At 53.5% G+C, this 17,678-nt stretch overlaps 1 protein-coding gene across 9 annotated transcripts in view; it reads left to right on the top strand.

Moving 5' to 3' along the window:
* UNC13A (unc-13 homolog A) overlaps window positions 1-5,679 on the top strand; it is a 62,010-nt gene extending 56,331 nt beyond the window's left edge. For all 9 annotated transcript variants that reach the window (XM_070519411.1, XM_070519410.1, XM_070519409.1 and 6 more), the window contains one exon: window positions 881-5,679. In XM_070519411.1, the coding sequence (XP_070375512.1) occupies window positions 881-1,181 (301 nt within the window). In that variant the 3' untranslated portion in view covers window positions 1,182-5,679. The remainder of the gene's footprint in view (window positions 1-880) is intronic.
* Window positions 5,680-17,678: the final 11,999 nt, after the last annotated feature.

Genomic DNA, 17,678 nt, shown 5'->3' with positions numbered 1-17,678 from the left:
AGGGCGGGCAGATCTCTGGTCAGTGAGCCTCACTGGGGCAGCAGTATATGCCTCCCTGGGGCTATTCTTGGGGGACAGAAGTGCAGAGGGGTAAGAGGGCATCAGAGCTGGGGGAGGGAGGCCCTTGAGGGACAAGAGCCTGGCCGGTTGTGTCAGGAGGGCTCTTGGTCAGAGGACTCTGGAGTGGCAGGTCACCTGATGCAACGCTTGGGAGCAGTAGCAGGGCCTAGTGGGGGCGGATGTCTCCTGGGGTGGGCAGGTGTGCAGCCTGGGAGGAGGACGCGAGGGATCCGTGTGGGTGTGGCCCCAAAAGTGGGCGCTTTTGGTCAGCCAGCGTCAAGGCAGGTGACCTGGGTGCAGGAACCCAGTGTCCCTGGGGGGAGGTGGAGGCATGCTGGAAGGGGCGGTCAGGGTAGGGTTGTGTAGAGGGCATCTTGGGGTAAGAGGGGTGGGCTAGGGAGCCTGGGGGAGAGACTGCGTCAGAGGGAGAACTTGTGCTCTGGTGGGAGCCTGGTCAAGGTGCTTCTGGGAGGGCCATCTGGGGCAGGGTGCTGGGGGCGGCAGCTCTGCTGGCCAAGGGCGTGGCCGCAGGTACCTCAGGGTGGGAGCACGGCGTAGCCAGGGGGGCCTGGGGGAAGGATTACTTGGGGTGAAGATGTGATTTGGCCGGGGGCTGGGCATAGTCTGTGGCCGGGGGCTGGGCATAGTCTGGTGGGGGCGTCGTTGGGTGGGAAGGAGGCAAGACATCGCAGGGACAGCATTTGGGGCGGAGGTAGGGGCATCAGCTGGTGTGGGCGTGGCCCAGCGTGGAGGCGAGTCGCCGGCCCGGGCGGGGCCTGCCCTCACGCCCCGCCCCCTCACGCCCCGCCCCCTCCCGCAGCACGCTGAGCGCCGACGCGGGCCCCGAGTGCTACGAGCTGCAGGTGTGCGTCAAGGACTACTGCTTCGCGCGCGAGGACCGCACCGTGGGGCTGGCCGTGCTGCAGCTGCGCGAGCTGGCCCAGCGCGGGAGCGCCGCCTGCTGGCTGCCGCTCGGCCGCCGCATCCACATGGACGACACCGGCCTCACAGTGCTGCGCATCCTGTCGCAGCGCAGTAATGACGAGGTGGCCAAAGAGTTCGTCAAGCTCAAGTCAGACACGCGCTCCGCCGAGGAGGGCGGTGCTGCGCCTGCGCCCTAGCGCGGGGCGTGCGGGGCGGGCAGTACTGCGCCTGCGTGTAGCGCGCGGGGCGGGGCGGCGCCTGCGCGCTGGGATCTCCCGGAGGCGGAGTCTCCGGGCTCTGTGCCGGGGGCGGGCTGCGCCTGCGCCCTTGACTTAGCTCCCCGCTCTGGGAAATAGTGACCGGACGACGCCCCGCCCCCTCGGGAGGCCACGCCCCAGGACGGGAGGAAGGAAGATGCCACATCCCCTACTTGAGGCCGCGCCCCCGCCCCCTAGGGGGCTGTTCAAGTGGGATGGGCGGAAGCCCCGCCCCCTATGGAGGAGGCCGGGTCCCAGGGCTCTGGTGCCGGGAGGCCCCGCCTCCTGTCGCCCGGAAAAGCCATAAGACGGGTCCCCAACCTCTGGGGCCCAAGACCAATTGCCAAGTATGGAACTCTTAGCTCCCTCGAGGGGCGGGCCCTGGGTCAGGGGCAGGGCTTCCTGGGGCGGTCTGGAGGCTGGAGACTCTAGCATGCTGGGTGGACTGGAGTCACTTTTGATGTTTGTGCAAAAAATAAACGGGGAGAGTGGGGAGGATGGGATTTCAAAAGCACATGCGCCCTTGGGCGCCCAAACCCTGGGGGCTGGGGGACGGCTCTTGAGCACCCGGCGCTGCCCCCACTTCCCTGTGGGGGTTTGCCTCCTCTTTTCCCCCCACATACCCAGTTCTCTTATCATAGAGTTCAACCCACCCATTTGACAGATGGCAAAACTGAGGCCCGGAGAGCTGCTTGAGACTCGGCCGAGAGTTCCAGCGCCACGCCCTCTCCCTACTCTCTTTGGCCTGTGGGCCTGTGTTACCCATGGAAGGGTGGGCTGAGATCGGATGACCCGACACAGCTCCCCATTGCTGCTAACCTCCCTCCAGGGGACCTCCCCCAATCGTTATAAGGGATGGGGGTCCTGGGCCAAGGCCCCCTCTGCCCCCTCCCACCTCTGGCTGCCAAGCAAAACTCCTGCCTTCAGCCCTTCCCACTGGGAGGGGCCCCGGGGGGGACACCCTAAGAACTCTTGACCTCTCGCCAACAAAGAGTGAGGCTTTGGGATTCCCTGGACCCAGGCTCCCCCAACCCCTTCTTCCTCTCCCAGAATTCCCCAGACAGAAAAGGGCAGAAAGAGACCAGAATCTCTAAGGGTGTGTGTGTGTGTGTGTGTCTGTGTGTGTGTGTGTGTAATTTGCTCGGAGCTTGGTCTCTAAAACCTCATTCATTCATTCAAACTCGCAGGCCACAGGGTGCCTCCAGCTGGGGCCCCGAGCTGCCCAAAGTGCTTCCCGCAGCGGGCGTTGGGGCATCTGCCCGGGGTCCGGCTTCCCCGCTTTACTCAGGCGGGGAGAACCTTTTGGGAAAGGTTGGCAGCGCTCGTCTTTGCCCAGGATCTGCTTTTCGGCGTTGGACTCGTGTGCGTTTGCCGTGGATTTTTCTGCCAGATTGCTAAGTACAGGCTGGTGCTGGGCTAGGGAGAAGTTACAACAGAGGGAGGAGATGCGTAGCGAGACTCCTGGAGTGCTGAAGGCGACATCAGACAGGGAAGGTGAGGGAGGGCTCTCCGTGGAGGTGGAAAATGAGGGGGAACCACCCACTGAAGAGAAATGAGCTCCAGGCAGAGGGAACAGCAGGTGCAAAGACCAGGAGGTGGGCAGGTTTGAAGCTTGGCAAGAAGGTCCGCACGGCTGGAGCTGAGCCATTAAGGGGAGGGTGGGGGCGGTGAGGATGGGGAGACCTGCAGAGATATCGACCTCGTGGGGCCTCCTATGCTGCCCTGAGGAGTTTTGATTTTACCTAAGAAGCATGGGGAGCCCCAGGAGGTTTTAAAGCTGGGGAGAGCCTGCATTTCAGGTTTCCAAAGCTTCCCCCAGCTACCTCATCGGGATTGGCCCAATGCAGTGTAGGGGAAGGACAGAGTGCTCTCAGGACACCGAAATTAATTCTTGGAAGGATTTTTGGAGGATATATTAAAAACAAACAACAAACCCTGCCCTTAGATGAGCCTGAGGACTGCTGGGTACAGTTGTCCCAGTTGTGCACTGCCCAAGGATTCGGTGTCTCTACAGAAGCCATGTGCAAATTCCAGGCATTGAGAGTTGTATGTTTATGGTGATGGTTTCCTGGCATGGAGACATGAAGGTTCTGGAAGAAGTGGCACTGTTTTCTCATTTACCTGGAGCGCTAGGTGTACCCTAAATTCAGGCAGGTTCAGGTGACTGGAGGTTCTGAACCAGAGATTAGGACGCAAATTCTCACACAGGACGGTAGGAGAGGGGGGTTCCAGCCAGGGGGAAGGGGCAGGCTAGGCAGTGGCGAGGGGGGCTTGGAGTTTGTCACCAAGGGGACCAAGAGGCAGATTTGAAATTTGAACCATCTAAGAGGTGGGAGTGGGAGTGACGGAGGTGGATGACTTGGGGTGGAGAACACCAAGAACACCCAGAGGGAGGTGACCTGTGATCTGGGGTGGGCCCTCACAGATTTCTGAATGACTCGCAGGAAAAAGGGGCGCTGAGCTGCCAGGTATTTCCCAAAAGCTTCCTTGGCAATGTCTCTGGTCAAGGCCTGTGTGCGCACACGTGTGTGTGTGTGCGTGTGTGTGTGTGTGTGTGTAGTGTTCCCCAGCACTGGTCCAGGCACATAGAGGGAGCCTCAGGGAGTATTTTTTGAATGACTTTTTCTGACTCCCAGGCTAGAACTGTTTTGGAAATTTCTTCCCTCTTCTTTCCCCAGAGAACTCCTACTCATCCCTCAAAACTCATCCACAAATATCCCTTCCAGTAGGAAACCCTCTCTGCTCCCCCTCAGGACTTCCCCAGCCTCTATCCATCTTCCTATGTCTGTCTGTTCCCAAGCCTCTGTCCTCACCTTCTGTCCCTGATGCCATGGGGCCAGGGGGGTCTGTGACAAGCTGTTTCCCCCCAGATGGGAGTCTGAGGCCTCTCAAGAGCCCCAAGTTCACCCAGCTCAGGCTGGGCACAGGGAGATGGGAGGCTTGGATTATGTCTTGGGTGGGGGTCTGTGTGTGTCCACATCCACATGTGTGTCTGTCCCTGTCTGTCTGTGCCCACCTTCCCTTCCCACACAGACATGGACACACAGGAGGTGTTCAAGCCAGACTGTGGCTCAGCCACAGGACACAGAGTAAGAGAGGATGAGAGAGGACGGGAGGAGCCAGGAGAGGAATCCCGGGGGCTGGAAGCATTTGAAATCAGGAAGTTCCTGTCCTGGAACTGAGCCCAGAGGAGCAGGCTTTCCCTCAGGCCACCCAGCAAGCGGACGCCTCGGACGACACCTCCGGGCTTTCACCACGTCACCTGCAGTGCGTGGGGTTCTCCGGTGGGGCCTCAGGGTTGCACACGAGGAGCTGGCCCCAGATTTCCTTGGGTCAGGGGAGGGGTGAAGTTGGGTCAGCCCCCGGACGAGGTGGATGAGGTGACGTTAGGGACGTCTTGGACAGAGACACAGAGGAAGGACACAGAGAGAAGGCGAGAAATCGAGAGGGGGAGCTCACACCCTGCTGGGGGCAGAGAGCAGAGGAGAAGCAGCGCTGAGGAGGAGGCAGAGGGACTGCTGCTCTCTGGCTCTCACCAGGCCCGCCTCGGAGGGTTTACCTAAAAAGATGAGTGTCCACCGTGCCCGCAGCCCTCGGACCATCGGGCCCCAGAGCCTGGAACCTCACCGTGCCCCCATCAGAGATGCAAAAAACTTCACACCCAACGAGAAATCCTTGGGACCTCTCTCTGCTGGGACCTCAGAGCCTTTCTGTCCCCATCCCATGCTGTCCATTTAGCAGATGGGGACACTGAGGGGCGGAGCAGAGTGGGGACAGCCCGGAGGCACCTCCAACTCTGCTGCCCGGGTGGAGAGGGAGGGAGCCCCCGGGGCTTGGTCCACATCACGACCCCATCTGCCCCCTGCACCCCCTTTCCCAGGAATTGTCAAGGACCAAAGTCGTCTTCGCTGACACGTGTTGCTTTTCTCTTTGCCTTTTATTTTCTTAAAGAGAGAAATCAAGTTGACGGTGTCAAGTAAGACCTCCCATCTCCCGCCCCCGCCCAGCCACAGTGGCTCTCTCGAGGCACAGGCCACAGGTGGAGGGTCCCCTGTGCATCCCCGGCCACACCGCCAGGGGGACGCGGACCCCACCCCTGGCCCTAGACCCGTCCCCCCCCCCCCCAGACCCCCAAAGCCGGCGCACAGTCCAGGGAGGTGCTTCCCCACACACCTCTTAGCATGTGATTGCAACTGTGAACTCCAACGCTGTTCGTTTTAATTCCATCCCGTCGGTCCGGCGTCTGCACAGATGCCCCATTTCTCTGTAAATATGTGACTTGGAACAAATGTTTAAAACCAACGAGAAGTGGTCATGAATGCATGGTGTTGAGATGTTTTGCACTATTCTGACTTTTTGGTCTCTGTAAAAATATTTTATTAACAGCAAACATTAAAAAAAGACAAGCACACAACCTCGGACGCGTGGTAGTGTTCTCTTTGCACGCTCATATTGGCAAAAGACACACGCGGCACCTGCTGCGTGCAGACACTGTCGGACGCGCCTCCCGCCCACGAGCTCGTCCACGACCAGCGGTGCCCGAATTTTCCAGAGCGGGGAACAGGCCCGCGGAGGTGCGGTCTGCGGAAGGGGTGGAGCCGGGTTTGAGCTGCTCTTGGCTCAAGCTAATTAGGACGCAGATGCCAGGGCACACCCTCCAAATTGAGCCGACACCCCGATGTTTGCTGGGTTTTTTCCATCTAGCAGATGAGCATCTCATTTCATAAACTCGGATGCGCCAAGAATGAAGCTTCATTTTTCTACAGCTGACCTTAATTTCTGTTTTGAGCCCCGTCCCACCAGAGAGCAGAAATGGAATCTGACTCGGCCCAGGGCTTCCTCGGTGCATTCGGGGACTCCTCCCCCACGGCCCGCGGTGGTTTCTAGACTGCAGCGGCGAGGGCGGGAGCGCCGGGAGCCACCCCGGGAGTGCGTTCAGCGAGTGCTTTTGGCTGCAAAGAACAGCCAAAAGGGCTGAAAGCGGAACAAAAAGTGGCGGACGCACAAAGATACCCTACGCCTCAGCGCCTGTGCTCTGAAGACTCTCGCGTGTGGCCGAAGGGACTGGAACAGCCTCTGTGTGCGGGGTCTTCACCCTGGGGAGCAGTATGCGGCCGCGGAAATGGGGGAGCCACAGCTGTCTGCACGACGTCAGAGGAGGCAGCCCGCCGGGGTCCCGGCGCCGCTGCGCGGCTCGCGGACTGCGCCAGGCTGCAGGCCTCGTCCTCCTCCCGAGGCCGAGCAGGTCCCCAAGCTGGAGACGCGGGCTGCGGCGTGACTGCCCGTAACAGCTCGCTCTCTGACGGAGGGCAGCTGGACCGGGCGCTCCTTGCCACAAATGGTGCTCAGCTCCTGGCCCTGTGTGCTCAGTATGGGGGCTCCATCTGTCACCATGGGGCCTGGGGACCGAGGCTCGGGCTGCCTGCTGTGCGGCATATGCCATCTTGCTGTGCTGCGCTGAGGCTCACAGGCGACTCTGGCTCCTGTGGGTCAGGACAGGCTTCCTTCCGCCATCCTGTGTGAGTCGGGTGCTTCTCTGACGGATGACACCAATAATCTTAGAATTGTGATGTTGAATGAAAAAGACAAGTCCCAGACGGCTTCAGAGAGCATGACTCCGAGTTTATAAAGCTCAAAAACTAGCTGTATATATTTACGCACAGAAGATGCATCCACAAAGATGTAGTTTAGGGAGACGTAAGTATGATTAATGAAAACAATAAGCATGAAACTAGCATTAAAAAGTTGGGGATTCTGCCTCACACCCACCAGGATGACTACTATTGCAAACAAACTAAGTAAAAGGTGTTGGTGGAGACTTGAAAAGTCGGAACCCTTCGGCGCTGTTGGTGGGAATGTGAAATTGTGCAGCCGCTGTGAAAAACCGAATGGAGAGTCCTCAAAAAATTAAACCTAACATGACCGTATGACCCAGCAGTCCCACTTCTGCATATAAACCCAAAAGAACTGACAGCAGCATTACTCACAAGAGCTAAAACAGGGAAACAACCCCAGCACCCATCAAGACATGAATAGACAAGCAAAATGTGGTCCATCCACACAGTGGAATATTATTCAGCCATAAAAAGGAAGGAAATTCTGACACATGCTACAGCATGGACGAACCTTGAGGGCATTATGCTGAGTGAAATAAGGCAGTTACAAAAAGACAAATTCTGTATGATTCCACTTATATGAGGTCACTAGAATAGTCAAGATCACAGAGACAGAAAGGAGGATGGAGGGCGCCAGGGGCTGGGCAGGGGGACAAGGAATTAGTGTCTAATGGGGCAGAGTTTCAGTTTCACAACATGAAAAGAGTTCTGGGGACTGATGGTGGTGGGGGCTACACACCAATGTGAATGCATTTGATACCACTGAACTGTGCAGTTAAAAATGGTCAAGAGGGGGAGTGCCGTCGGCACGATGGTGGAGTGAATTTTCCCGGGACTCTCGCCCTCCAACATACAATAAAAAGGGGCATCCACACTCCAACGGAGGACACCCTAACAGAGCACAAAAATGTTGGAGAGACACGCAGGCACATGACGGAGGGCAGAGAGGCTGGAGCCCCCTCGGAGGAGCTGGAACAGGGTAAGAGAGAACTTTGTTGTCATGGCTGCGCACGAGGATCTGTGAGGAAGGAATGGGGGAGGGGTCATTTGTTCACAGGAACATCAAGGACTCCCTAGAGCCCTTGCAGCCTAGAAGGAAGCCCTTTAATGGGGCAAGAGCTTTCACGAGGGGTGACCTCATCAAGCCAAGACCCCAGGACAGCAAGAGTGAGAAATCCCAGAGTGCATGCAGGAGAAAGCGCCCCTCTCCCCACCGGCCCCAGGCTGCTCCAGCCCCTTAGGTCTTGGCTGAAGGCAGTGGGCTCAGAATATGTGGCTCTCGACCCCCACCCAGTGGCGATAGGCAGTAACTGCAACCAAATAATATCAGAATGCGTAAGACTCGACCTACCTTTAGCAACATCAGACACCACATCTAATCTCCAGACCAGAGAGAAAACGACAAGCATCCAGAATTCAGTCCTGAGGACAGAGAATATGTAAGCTAAATGACAATGAATTCAAAATAACTATCATCAAAAGCTCAACGAGGTAAAAGAGAATGTAGAGAAACAATTCAATGAGTTCAGGAGCTACTTCACAAAAGAAAGTGAGTCTATAAAGAAGAATCAACCAGAAATATTAGAGATGAAAGACACAATGGAAGAGATAAAACAAAATACGGATTCCCTGAGTGCTCGAGTGGACACCATAGAGGAGCGTATCAGCATAACTGAGGATAGACAGGTTGAAATGCTCCAGACAGAGGAGGAGAAAGAATGAAGATAAAAAGAAATGAAGAAAATCTCTGAGAAATATCCTACTCAATGAGACAATGCAATATAAGAATTATAGGTATTCAAGAAGGAGAAGAGAAGGAGAAGGGAGCAGAAAGCATGTTCAAAGAAATAATAGCAGAGAGCTTCCCAAACCTAGGGAAAGAGAGGGAAATCTGTGAGAAAGAGGCTTCCAGATCTCCTACATATGTCAATGTAAAAAGACCTACTGCAAGGTGTATAGTAGTAAAACTGGCAAAGATGAATGACAAAGAAAGAATACCAAGGGCAGCGAGGCCAAAGAAGAAAATAACCTAAAAAGGAACCCCCATCAGGCTTTCAGCAGATTTCTCTGCAGAAACCTTACAAGCTAGGTGAGATTGGAATGACATACTCAAATCTTTAAAAGACAAAAATTTCAGCCAAGAATACTCTATCCAGCAAAAACATCCTTCAGATATGAGGCAGAAATTAAAACTTTCCCAGACAAACAAATGCTAAGGGATTTCATAGCCACGAGACCCCCCGCCCCCCACACACACACACTAGAAATCCTCAAGAAGACTCTCATACCTGAAAAAAGAGAAGGGAGAAAGGGGTCACAAAACACAGAGTAAGGAGATAAATAGTTAGAATCAGAATAGGATAGCAAATATTCAACTATAGCATTAAGCTAAAGGGAAGGAAATCACCAAAAACAAAGATAATCCTGTCATCTTAACCACAAACTCACAACACAAGTTGGAATAAGATATGAAAAAAACAACTTAGGAGGGAAGGAGGGAAGGAGGAAAGGGACTGAATCAGTTTAGACTAAGGAAATAAGAGGCTGTCTGAAAATGGACTATCTTATACACGAGATTCTGAATAAAAACCTCAGGGTAACCACTAAACAAAAAAGCAGAACAGAAACACAAAGAATAAATAAGAAGAAAACAAAGAAGCATATCATAAAAAACTACACAATTCAATGGGTAGACCAAAACACACAGGACGAGAAACAAAGGAAATGCAAAAAAAAACAGAAAACGAATGCTAAAATGACAGCATTAAGCCCTCATACATCAATAATCACCCTGAAAGTAAATGGATTGAGCTCTCCAATAAAAAGACACAGAGTGGTGAGATGGATTAAAGAACAAGACCCAACAATATGCTGCCTCCAGGAAACACACCTCAGCTCCAACGACAAACACAGGCTCAGAGTGAAGGGGTGGAAGACAATACTTCAAGCTAATGGCAAACAAAAGAAAGCAGGTGTCGCAATACTTATATCAGACAAAGTAGCCTTCAAGATAAGGCAGGGAAAGTGAGACAAAGAGGGGCAGTATATAATGATCAAAGGGACACTCCACCAAGAGGAAATAATGCTTATAAATATCTATGCACCCAACACAGGAGCAGCGAAGTACATAAAGCAACTATTAACAAACCTAAAAGAAGATATTAATAATAACACAATAATAGGAGGGGACCTCAACACTCCACTCACATCAATGGACAGATCATCCGGACAGAAAATCAACAAGGAAACAGTGGAGCTAAATGAAAAGCTAAAACAGTTGGACTTAATAGACATATATAGAACACTCCATCCCAAAACAGCAGAATACACATTCTTCTCAAGTGCGCATGGAACATTCTAAAGGGTAGACCATATGTTGGGAAACAAGCAACGCCTCAATAAACTTAAGAAAATTGAAATCATAACAAGCATGTTTTCTGACCACAATGCTATAAAGCTAGAAACTACTTACAAGAAAGAAGCTGAGAAAGGGGCAAAGATGTGGAGACTAAACAACATGCTGTTAACAATCAATGGATCATTGAAGAAATTAAAGGAGAAATCAAAAAACATCTGGAGACAAATGAAAATGATAGCATGCCATACCAACTCATATGGGGTACAGCAAAAGCTGTATTAAGAGGGAAATTTATCACAATACAGGCCCACCTTAACAAATAAGAAAAATCCCAAATAAGCAATCTCAAATTACACCTAACTGAATTAGAAAAAGAAGAACAAACAAAGCCCAAAGTCAGCAGAAGGAGAGAAATAAAAATCAGAGAAGAAATAAATGCTATCGAAACAAAAAAGGCAGAAGAAAGGCTCAATGAAACAAAGAGCTGGTTCTTTGAGAAGATAAACAAAATTGACAAATCTCTAGCCAGACTTACAAAGAAACAGAGAGAAAGCTCAGATAAACAAAATCAGAAATGAAAGAGGAGGAATAACAACAGACTCCACAGAAACACAACAGATTATAAGAGAATACTACGAAAAACTATATACCAGCAAAATGAGTAAGCTAGAGGAAATGGACAAATTCTTGGACTCCTACAACTTCCCAAAGCTGAATCAAAAAGAAATAGAGAATCTGAACAGACCAAGCACGTGGACAAAGAAAACAGTTCAGTGGTTACCAGGGGAAGGGGGTGGGGGCGGGCACGGGGGGGGGGGGAAGGGAGCACTTATGTGGTGACAGACAGGAAATAACGTACAACCAAAATCTCACATTGATGCAAACTATTATGAACTCAATAGAAAAAAAATTTTTAAACGATAGAGAGGGTAAACTTTATGTTACATGTAGTTTAACACAATAAGAAAGTTGAGGATTAAAAAAAAAAAAGAAAGGAAGTTGAGGATTAAAAAAATGAGAAACACAAAACTCAAGGCAGTGGTTGTCTGGGGGCCGAGAGGCAGGAAGAGCGCGTGATGACGTGAGGAAGGTCTGCGGCTGCAGGGGCAATGGCTTTGCAGGAGCTTGTTTTGCAGTTTGCAATGTGTGTTCTTGTGGTGGAGGTGGCTGGTTACCACTCAGCAGCCCCTAACACTTTCCCTTCCTTTCTTCCCTAAAATAATGGAAGCTTCATTTGTGGGCGCAGCTGGGCAACCAAAGACATTTCCCAGCCTCCTTTGCAGCTACCTCTGGTCATGTGACTAGTTCTGGCCAATGGGATGTGAGCAGAGGCCACACGGACAATACCAGGTCAGACCCCTAAAGGGAGGGCTAGGCAGGTCCGAGGTTGGACAAAGCTCGCTGTCTTTTCTCTGATTCTAGTGGCATTTCTTGCAACCCCAGAATGGCTGTCAAAGCTCCAAAAGTCACCCACACACGTCTTTTTTTATCAGGAAGTTAAAGTTTTCCACAAGTTCCCTTTTGCACCCTTGGCCAGAACCAGGTCATGGACAAGGCCACTGGGTCCCCGTGGTCGGTGAAGAGCAATCAGGGCCAGCCCTCGAGTCCTGTGCCTTCTCCTACCAGGCCACCCCACCCACAGAGCAAACAGGGCTCCTGGGTAAGCTGCCCCAGGGCCAGCCATTTTCCTTAACCTTCCTCCACACTGTGACAGCCACTGTATTAGTTATCTACTGCTGTGTAACAAATTGTCCCCAAACGTAGGCACTTCTAACAACAAAGTTGTTACAAGTTTTCTGCAGGTCGGGAATCTGCCTCAGCCTCCAGACCTCACACAGGCTGCAATCAAGGTGTTGGCAGAGCTGTGGTCTCATGTGAAGGCTCGACTGTGGCAGGAGCCACCTCCCAGTTCACTCGTGTGGCTGTTGGCAGGATTCAGCTCCTTGCTGGACGTGCTGCTCAGCTCCGTGTCACGTGGGCCTCTCCATAGGACACCTCACAACATGGCAGCTGGCTTCATCAGAGTGGGAGAGAGAGAGAAGTCCTTTGCAGCCTAACTTTGGAAGTGACATCCCATTGCTTGTCTCATGTTGCATTGGTTAGAAGCCAGTCGCCATGTCCAGCCACATCGGGAGGAGGAGGTTACACAAGGGCCTGGACACCAGGCAGAGAGCATCGAGGGCAGTCCTGGGGACTCCCTAACTTTGGTGACATTCCCTTTAGTTTCAAATTGCTGCCCGAGCTCTGAGGCGTACAGGCCTTTGGTTTGTGAGCCTGTGTCATTTTTGCCTGCCTTGTCCACTGGAACAAATGCATTGGAACTGAGTGACAACAGAGCGCAATTCGGCATCAGAAATAAGGTGAAAAGATGATCCAGCTACAGCTTTCCGAGGACTCCACCAATGATTTTTATCAAAAGGAAATGGGGGTTTTGTGTCGAAAATGAAAAGTCAAGCATTTGAGAAATCCTGGCCTACACCACATGACACTATACACAAAACCCAATTCTGAGTGTATTAAAGGTTTAAGTATGGAAAGCAAAACTATGAAGATTTTAGAAGTTAATGTGGCAGAATAGCTTCATGACCTTGGCACCAGGAAACAATTCTAAACAAGACACAAAAAGCATGAAAGGAAGCTATAGGAAACGATGATCAACTCCATCAAAATGAAGACCCTCAGTCCATTGAAAGACACTGTAAAGGGAGTGAAATGACAAGCCAATATTGGGAGAAGAGATTTGCAACACACAGCCAAGACAGGACTAGTATCTGTAAAGAACTCTGAATCAATAGGAGAGAACCACACAGATACTTCCTGACCGAAAACTTGATGGCTCATAAACACATGAAAAGATGTTCACCCCTCTGGGTAATCAGAGAATTGAAAAGGAGAGCCACTGCGAGATCATACGCCTGGGAGCCCGGCAGCCATGTGGGACCCCGTCTTTCCACCTCGCATCTTCCACCTCAGGGTCCAAGATGCTGCTCCAGTTGGCAGTAAGGGGAAGAGGCCAGAGGAGGGCAAATTCCTTCCCTCCAGGCGAGACCGAGAGGCTGCGACCATTGCTCTCTCCCACTAGGGGTCCTTAGACCAGAACCTACTGACTGCAGGCGCCTAGCTGCAAAGGGTGCTGGGAAATGCACCCTTCCTTTTGCCATTTTCCCAACTACAGTTACAGTTCCTAAAGAAGGAGGAGAATGGTTACTGGGGCAAAACTAGAAGTTTCTGTAACCCAATCTCTCTCCCAAACCCATCCATCTAGCAGTCAATGAACTTTTTCTGTAAAGAGCCAAATAGTCAACATCTTAGGCTTTGCAGGCCATACAGTTTCTGACACAAATTATTCAACTCTGCCCCGGGAGCATGAGAGCAGCCACACGCCAGCGAGTGGCGGGCTGTGTGCCAAGAGAACTGTACTTGGAAACACAAGCAGGTATAGTCAAATCAATCCTCGTACGCCCGTGTTCACAGCAGCACTATTCACCACAGCCGAGGGTTGGAAACACCAAGGTGTCCATCGGTGGATGATGGATGAACGCAACGTGGTCCCTCCCGACTGTGGACTGTTACTCAGCCTCACAAAGGAATGAACCTCTGATACACGCTACAACATGGATGAACCTTGCAAGCATGCTGAGTGAGAGAAGCCAGACACATAAGACCACATAGTGTGTGATTCCATCTATATAAAATGTCCACAGTGGGAGACAGATGGCAGATTAGTGGTGGCCAGGGGCTGGGGGAGGGGGACAGGGAGCGACTGCTCAGGGAGGACGGGGTTTCCTTTTAGAGTGATGGAATGTTCTGGCACTAGATAGACATGATAATTGCACAATGTAATGAATGTATTAAATGTCACTGAGTTGAACAATTTAGTTGGTTAGTTTGATGTTATGTGAATTTCACTTCAATAAACAATTTAATTGAAAAAGAATCGAAGCCACTAGGAAAACAGTATGGGAGTTCCTCAAGAACTTAAACACAGAACAACCATATGATCCAGCAATATATTTCTGGGTATAGACCCAAAAGAAATGAAAGCACATATGGAACAGATTTTTGCCTACCCGTGTTGAAGAGCCAAAAGGTGGAAGGAGCCCAGGCGTCCACGGAAGGATGCTGGATAAACACAATGTGGTGCAGACACCCAATGGGATACTATTCAGCCTTAAGAAGGAAGGACATTCTGACACGAGCTACGGCTGTGAGGAACTGTGAGGACATTATGCTCAGTGACGTAAGCCAGACACAAAAGGACAAACACTGTGTGATCCCGCTTATACGAGGCCCATAGAGGAGTCACACTCGCAGAGACAGAAGGGAGGACTGAGGGCGCCAGGGGCTGAAGGAGGGGAGTGAGTGTTTTAATGGGACAGAGTCTCAGTTTGGGACGATGAGCAAGTTCTGGAGACGGATGGTGGGGACGGCTGCGCAACCACGTGAATGGCCCTAATGCCCCAGGATCGCACACTTTAATACGGCTAATTTATGTTGTCTGAATTCACCTCAATTACAAAAAACCAGACCAGGTGGCTGCTCAGATTTGGCCCGTGGGCTGCAGTTTGACACCTCTGACCTCATCCACTCTCTTTGGCCTCCCCTCCTGCGTCTCCTTACTTCTCTCAGCCTCAGGCTGAACTCCAGTACCATCCTCAAGCTCGCCCCACCCTCCGCTCTTGCCGCCAGCCCCAAGTCGAGCCTAATCCCCCCCATGTCCCCTTGCCTCCTCATCATGCCACCTGCCAATGTGGCTGGATCACCCGGGGACATCACCAAGTGCACGGTAGTTTCCTGGAGAGTGTAACACAATTACGTGATTGGCGATCTATGTGAGATTACATTTCAATTACACGACTTCTTATATTGCATTATAATTACTCTGCTCCTAATCCTGCAATTACATATAGTGGTTTCCGTGATTATGCATCCTACAATTACACGCTTGTTCTGAGCATTACCATAATGTGCAGTAATAAACAAGGGACAAGTGGTGGGTTGACATCAGCGCCCTCTCCAAGCCAACTCCTTTCCAGGCAGAGGCTGGAAAGCTGCAGCTGTGCCCTCAGACTTCCCCGAGGCTGGGCGCTCGCGGTCCCCCAGCCAGAGGCACCTGTGGGAGGTCGGGAGGCGGAGGGACCGGGTTTGCTTCCCTTTCGCTCTGCCAGCAGCCAGGTGTGGAAACACCTGGCGTTTTGGAATTCACGTCCCCGTGCCCAGCGGCCAGCTTGGTGGGCAATGAGAAGCAGTCATGGAGGCGGAGGCAGCGTCCTGTCCCTGGACCGCAGATCCAGGGTGTGGGCCCGAAGTGAGAAGCTTTCGAGGACTCCTGACTGCCCGCCTTCCTCGACTGGCTGGCGGGAGCCTCAGTTCCCTGGTGAGGTAGTTCGGTCCCGCTCCTCTGCACCGGGGGTTGGCAAACTACAGCCCTGGGCCAAATCTGGCCCACTGCCTGTTTCTGTAAATAAAGTCTCATTGGCACACAGCCAGGCTCATTCTCCCATTCGACTCAGTCCGCGGCTGCTTTCACACTGCGACAGCAGAGCTGGGTCCTTGTGAATTTCCTGTATGGAACCCCTTTCTGTCAAAGGACTTCGGGTGGCTTCTGTTTCCTGCCTTGATCCTGACTGATACACTACGTCATGATACATAATAAATTATGATACCTCCATAGAGCCAGACACAATTGCAGTCAGGACGAACGTTGTGGACTGAATAAATGTCCCCACCAAAGGTGCCCACCTACTGTTGCCCAGAACCTGTGAGTATTACTTCAAATGGCAAAAGGAACATTCCAGGTGGAATAAGGATCTTGAGATGATGGGAGATTACTCTGGATTATTCTAGTGGGTTCTTACTGTGATCAGTCACAAGGGTCCTTGTAAGTGGGGTGAAAAGGTCAGATGAAGCAGTAGATGAGACGATGGAAGCAAGAGTTGGAGTGTCGCAGGAAGGGCCCGTGAGCCCAGGAGCGCCAGCAGCCTCCAGAAGCTGGGAAAGGCAGGGACACGGAGTCCCCCTCGATCCTGCAGAAGGACCCGGCCCGCACGCCAGGACCGTAGCCCAGCGGGACTGATTTCAGACTCCAGCCTCCAGAAACACACGGGAGTAAACCTGCGTCGTTCTAAACTTCCAAGTGTGTGGAAACTGGTTCCTGCAGCCATAGACGATGAACCGATGGACCCGCTGAAGGGTTTTCCCATCAACACCAATCACTTTCCAATGACAAACAACAGATTAACCACATGAAGGCAAGAAACACACGCACTGTGTGTGTGTGTGTGTGTGTGTGTGTGTGTGTGTGTGTGGAATGTTCTAGAGGGAAGGACTCGGCTCTCCGCGGTTCGGAGAGCGAAGGAAAGACGGTTGTTAGCTGACCGGCGGGACAAGCGGAGCGGCACTCAGGTCCCGGGCCCCCAGCTCCTGACTCCCAGGCCGTTCGCAGCAGAGGTCCCTTCACTTCCTTCCACGAGGACGGCCCTCTGGGGACCGCTGTCCCGGGCGCCGCGCGGAGCTGGGGCGGGGTCCCCGACGTCGTCTTCCGGGGCGCGGGCCGGTCTGCCACCGCCCGGGCCGAGCGCCCCCCGGCTTCTGCGCCCGCGACGCCGGCGGCACCCGCCCGTCCGCACAGCCAGGAGCGCGGACACCGCCGCACGGCCCGAGGGACGGAGCCGCGCGCTGAGCTCGGCGGGGCCGACGTCGGGTGCGGACCAGCGCGCGGCGCCCGCGAGCCTCCGGGGCCCGGCCGGGACTGGCGAGAACGCCGCCGGGGCCTCCGCGGACGCGCGGGCGCCGCCCCCCCAGCGTCCCGGCCGCGGCCGGAGCCCCCACGGCCCGCCCGAGCGCGAGCCGCCCAGAGCCGGGCGCTGCCTCGCTGCCCCGCGCGTCCGCCGCGCGTTAAGTTTAGAAGAAAATTGCAGCAGGAGCGGGTGCGACCTGACCCCAGGTCACGCATGGAAAATGCGCTGGGGGAACCGTTTCCAGCGGCTCGTGTGACACGATCCTCTTTTTGAACATGTGTGTATGTTTGCACCATGCAAACGGTAAGACCGGAAGGTTTGTCACCAAAACGGTAGTTGCTGTCCCTGAGGACGCGACCCCACTCCGCTCTCCGTTTGCTGGGCTGGGTGCTCTGTTCGCCCACGAGCACCGCGCACGGGCGGCGGGATGGTGGAAATGTGCGCGCAATGCCGGCCGGAGGACCGCGACAAGCCTCGAGTGTCCGCCAGAGATCCGACCGCGCCCGGGCGCGGACAGACGGACTCCTCACCCCGCCCCTGCGGGGACAGACCCCCCCCCCAACACAGGCCCGGGGCGCGGACACACGCCCTCCTCCCCCCCAGCCCGGCCCGGGTGCGACCCAGTGAGGCGCCCGCTCCGCTCAGTCCCCTGGTCCCCGCGCCAGCTGCTTGCGGGCGCCCCCCGCAGGGCTCCTTCGCTCCAGGTCTCGGGTCCCCACCCCGC

The sequence above is a fragment of the Equus asinus genome, chromosome 10, assembly GCF_041296235.1.
Source record: "Equus asinus isolate D_3611 breed Donkey chromosome 10, EquAss-T2T_v2, whole genome shotgun sequence".
NCBI lineage: Eukaryota > Metazoa > Chordata > Mammalia > Perissodactyla > Equidae > Equus > Equus asinus.
Note: the sequence above shows the minus strand (reverse complement) of the source record. Positions and strands in the feature narration are given on the sequence as shown.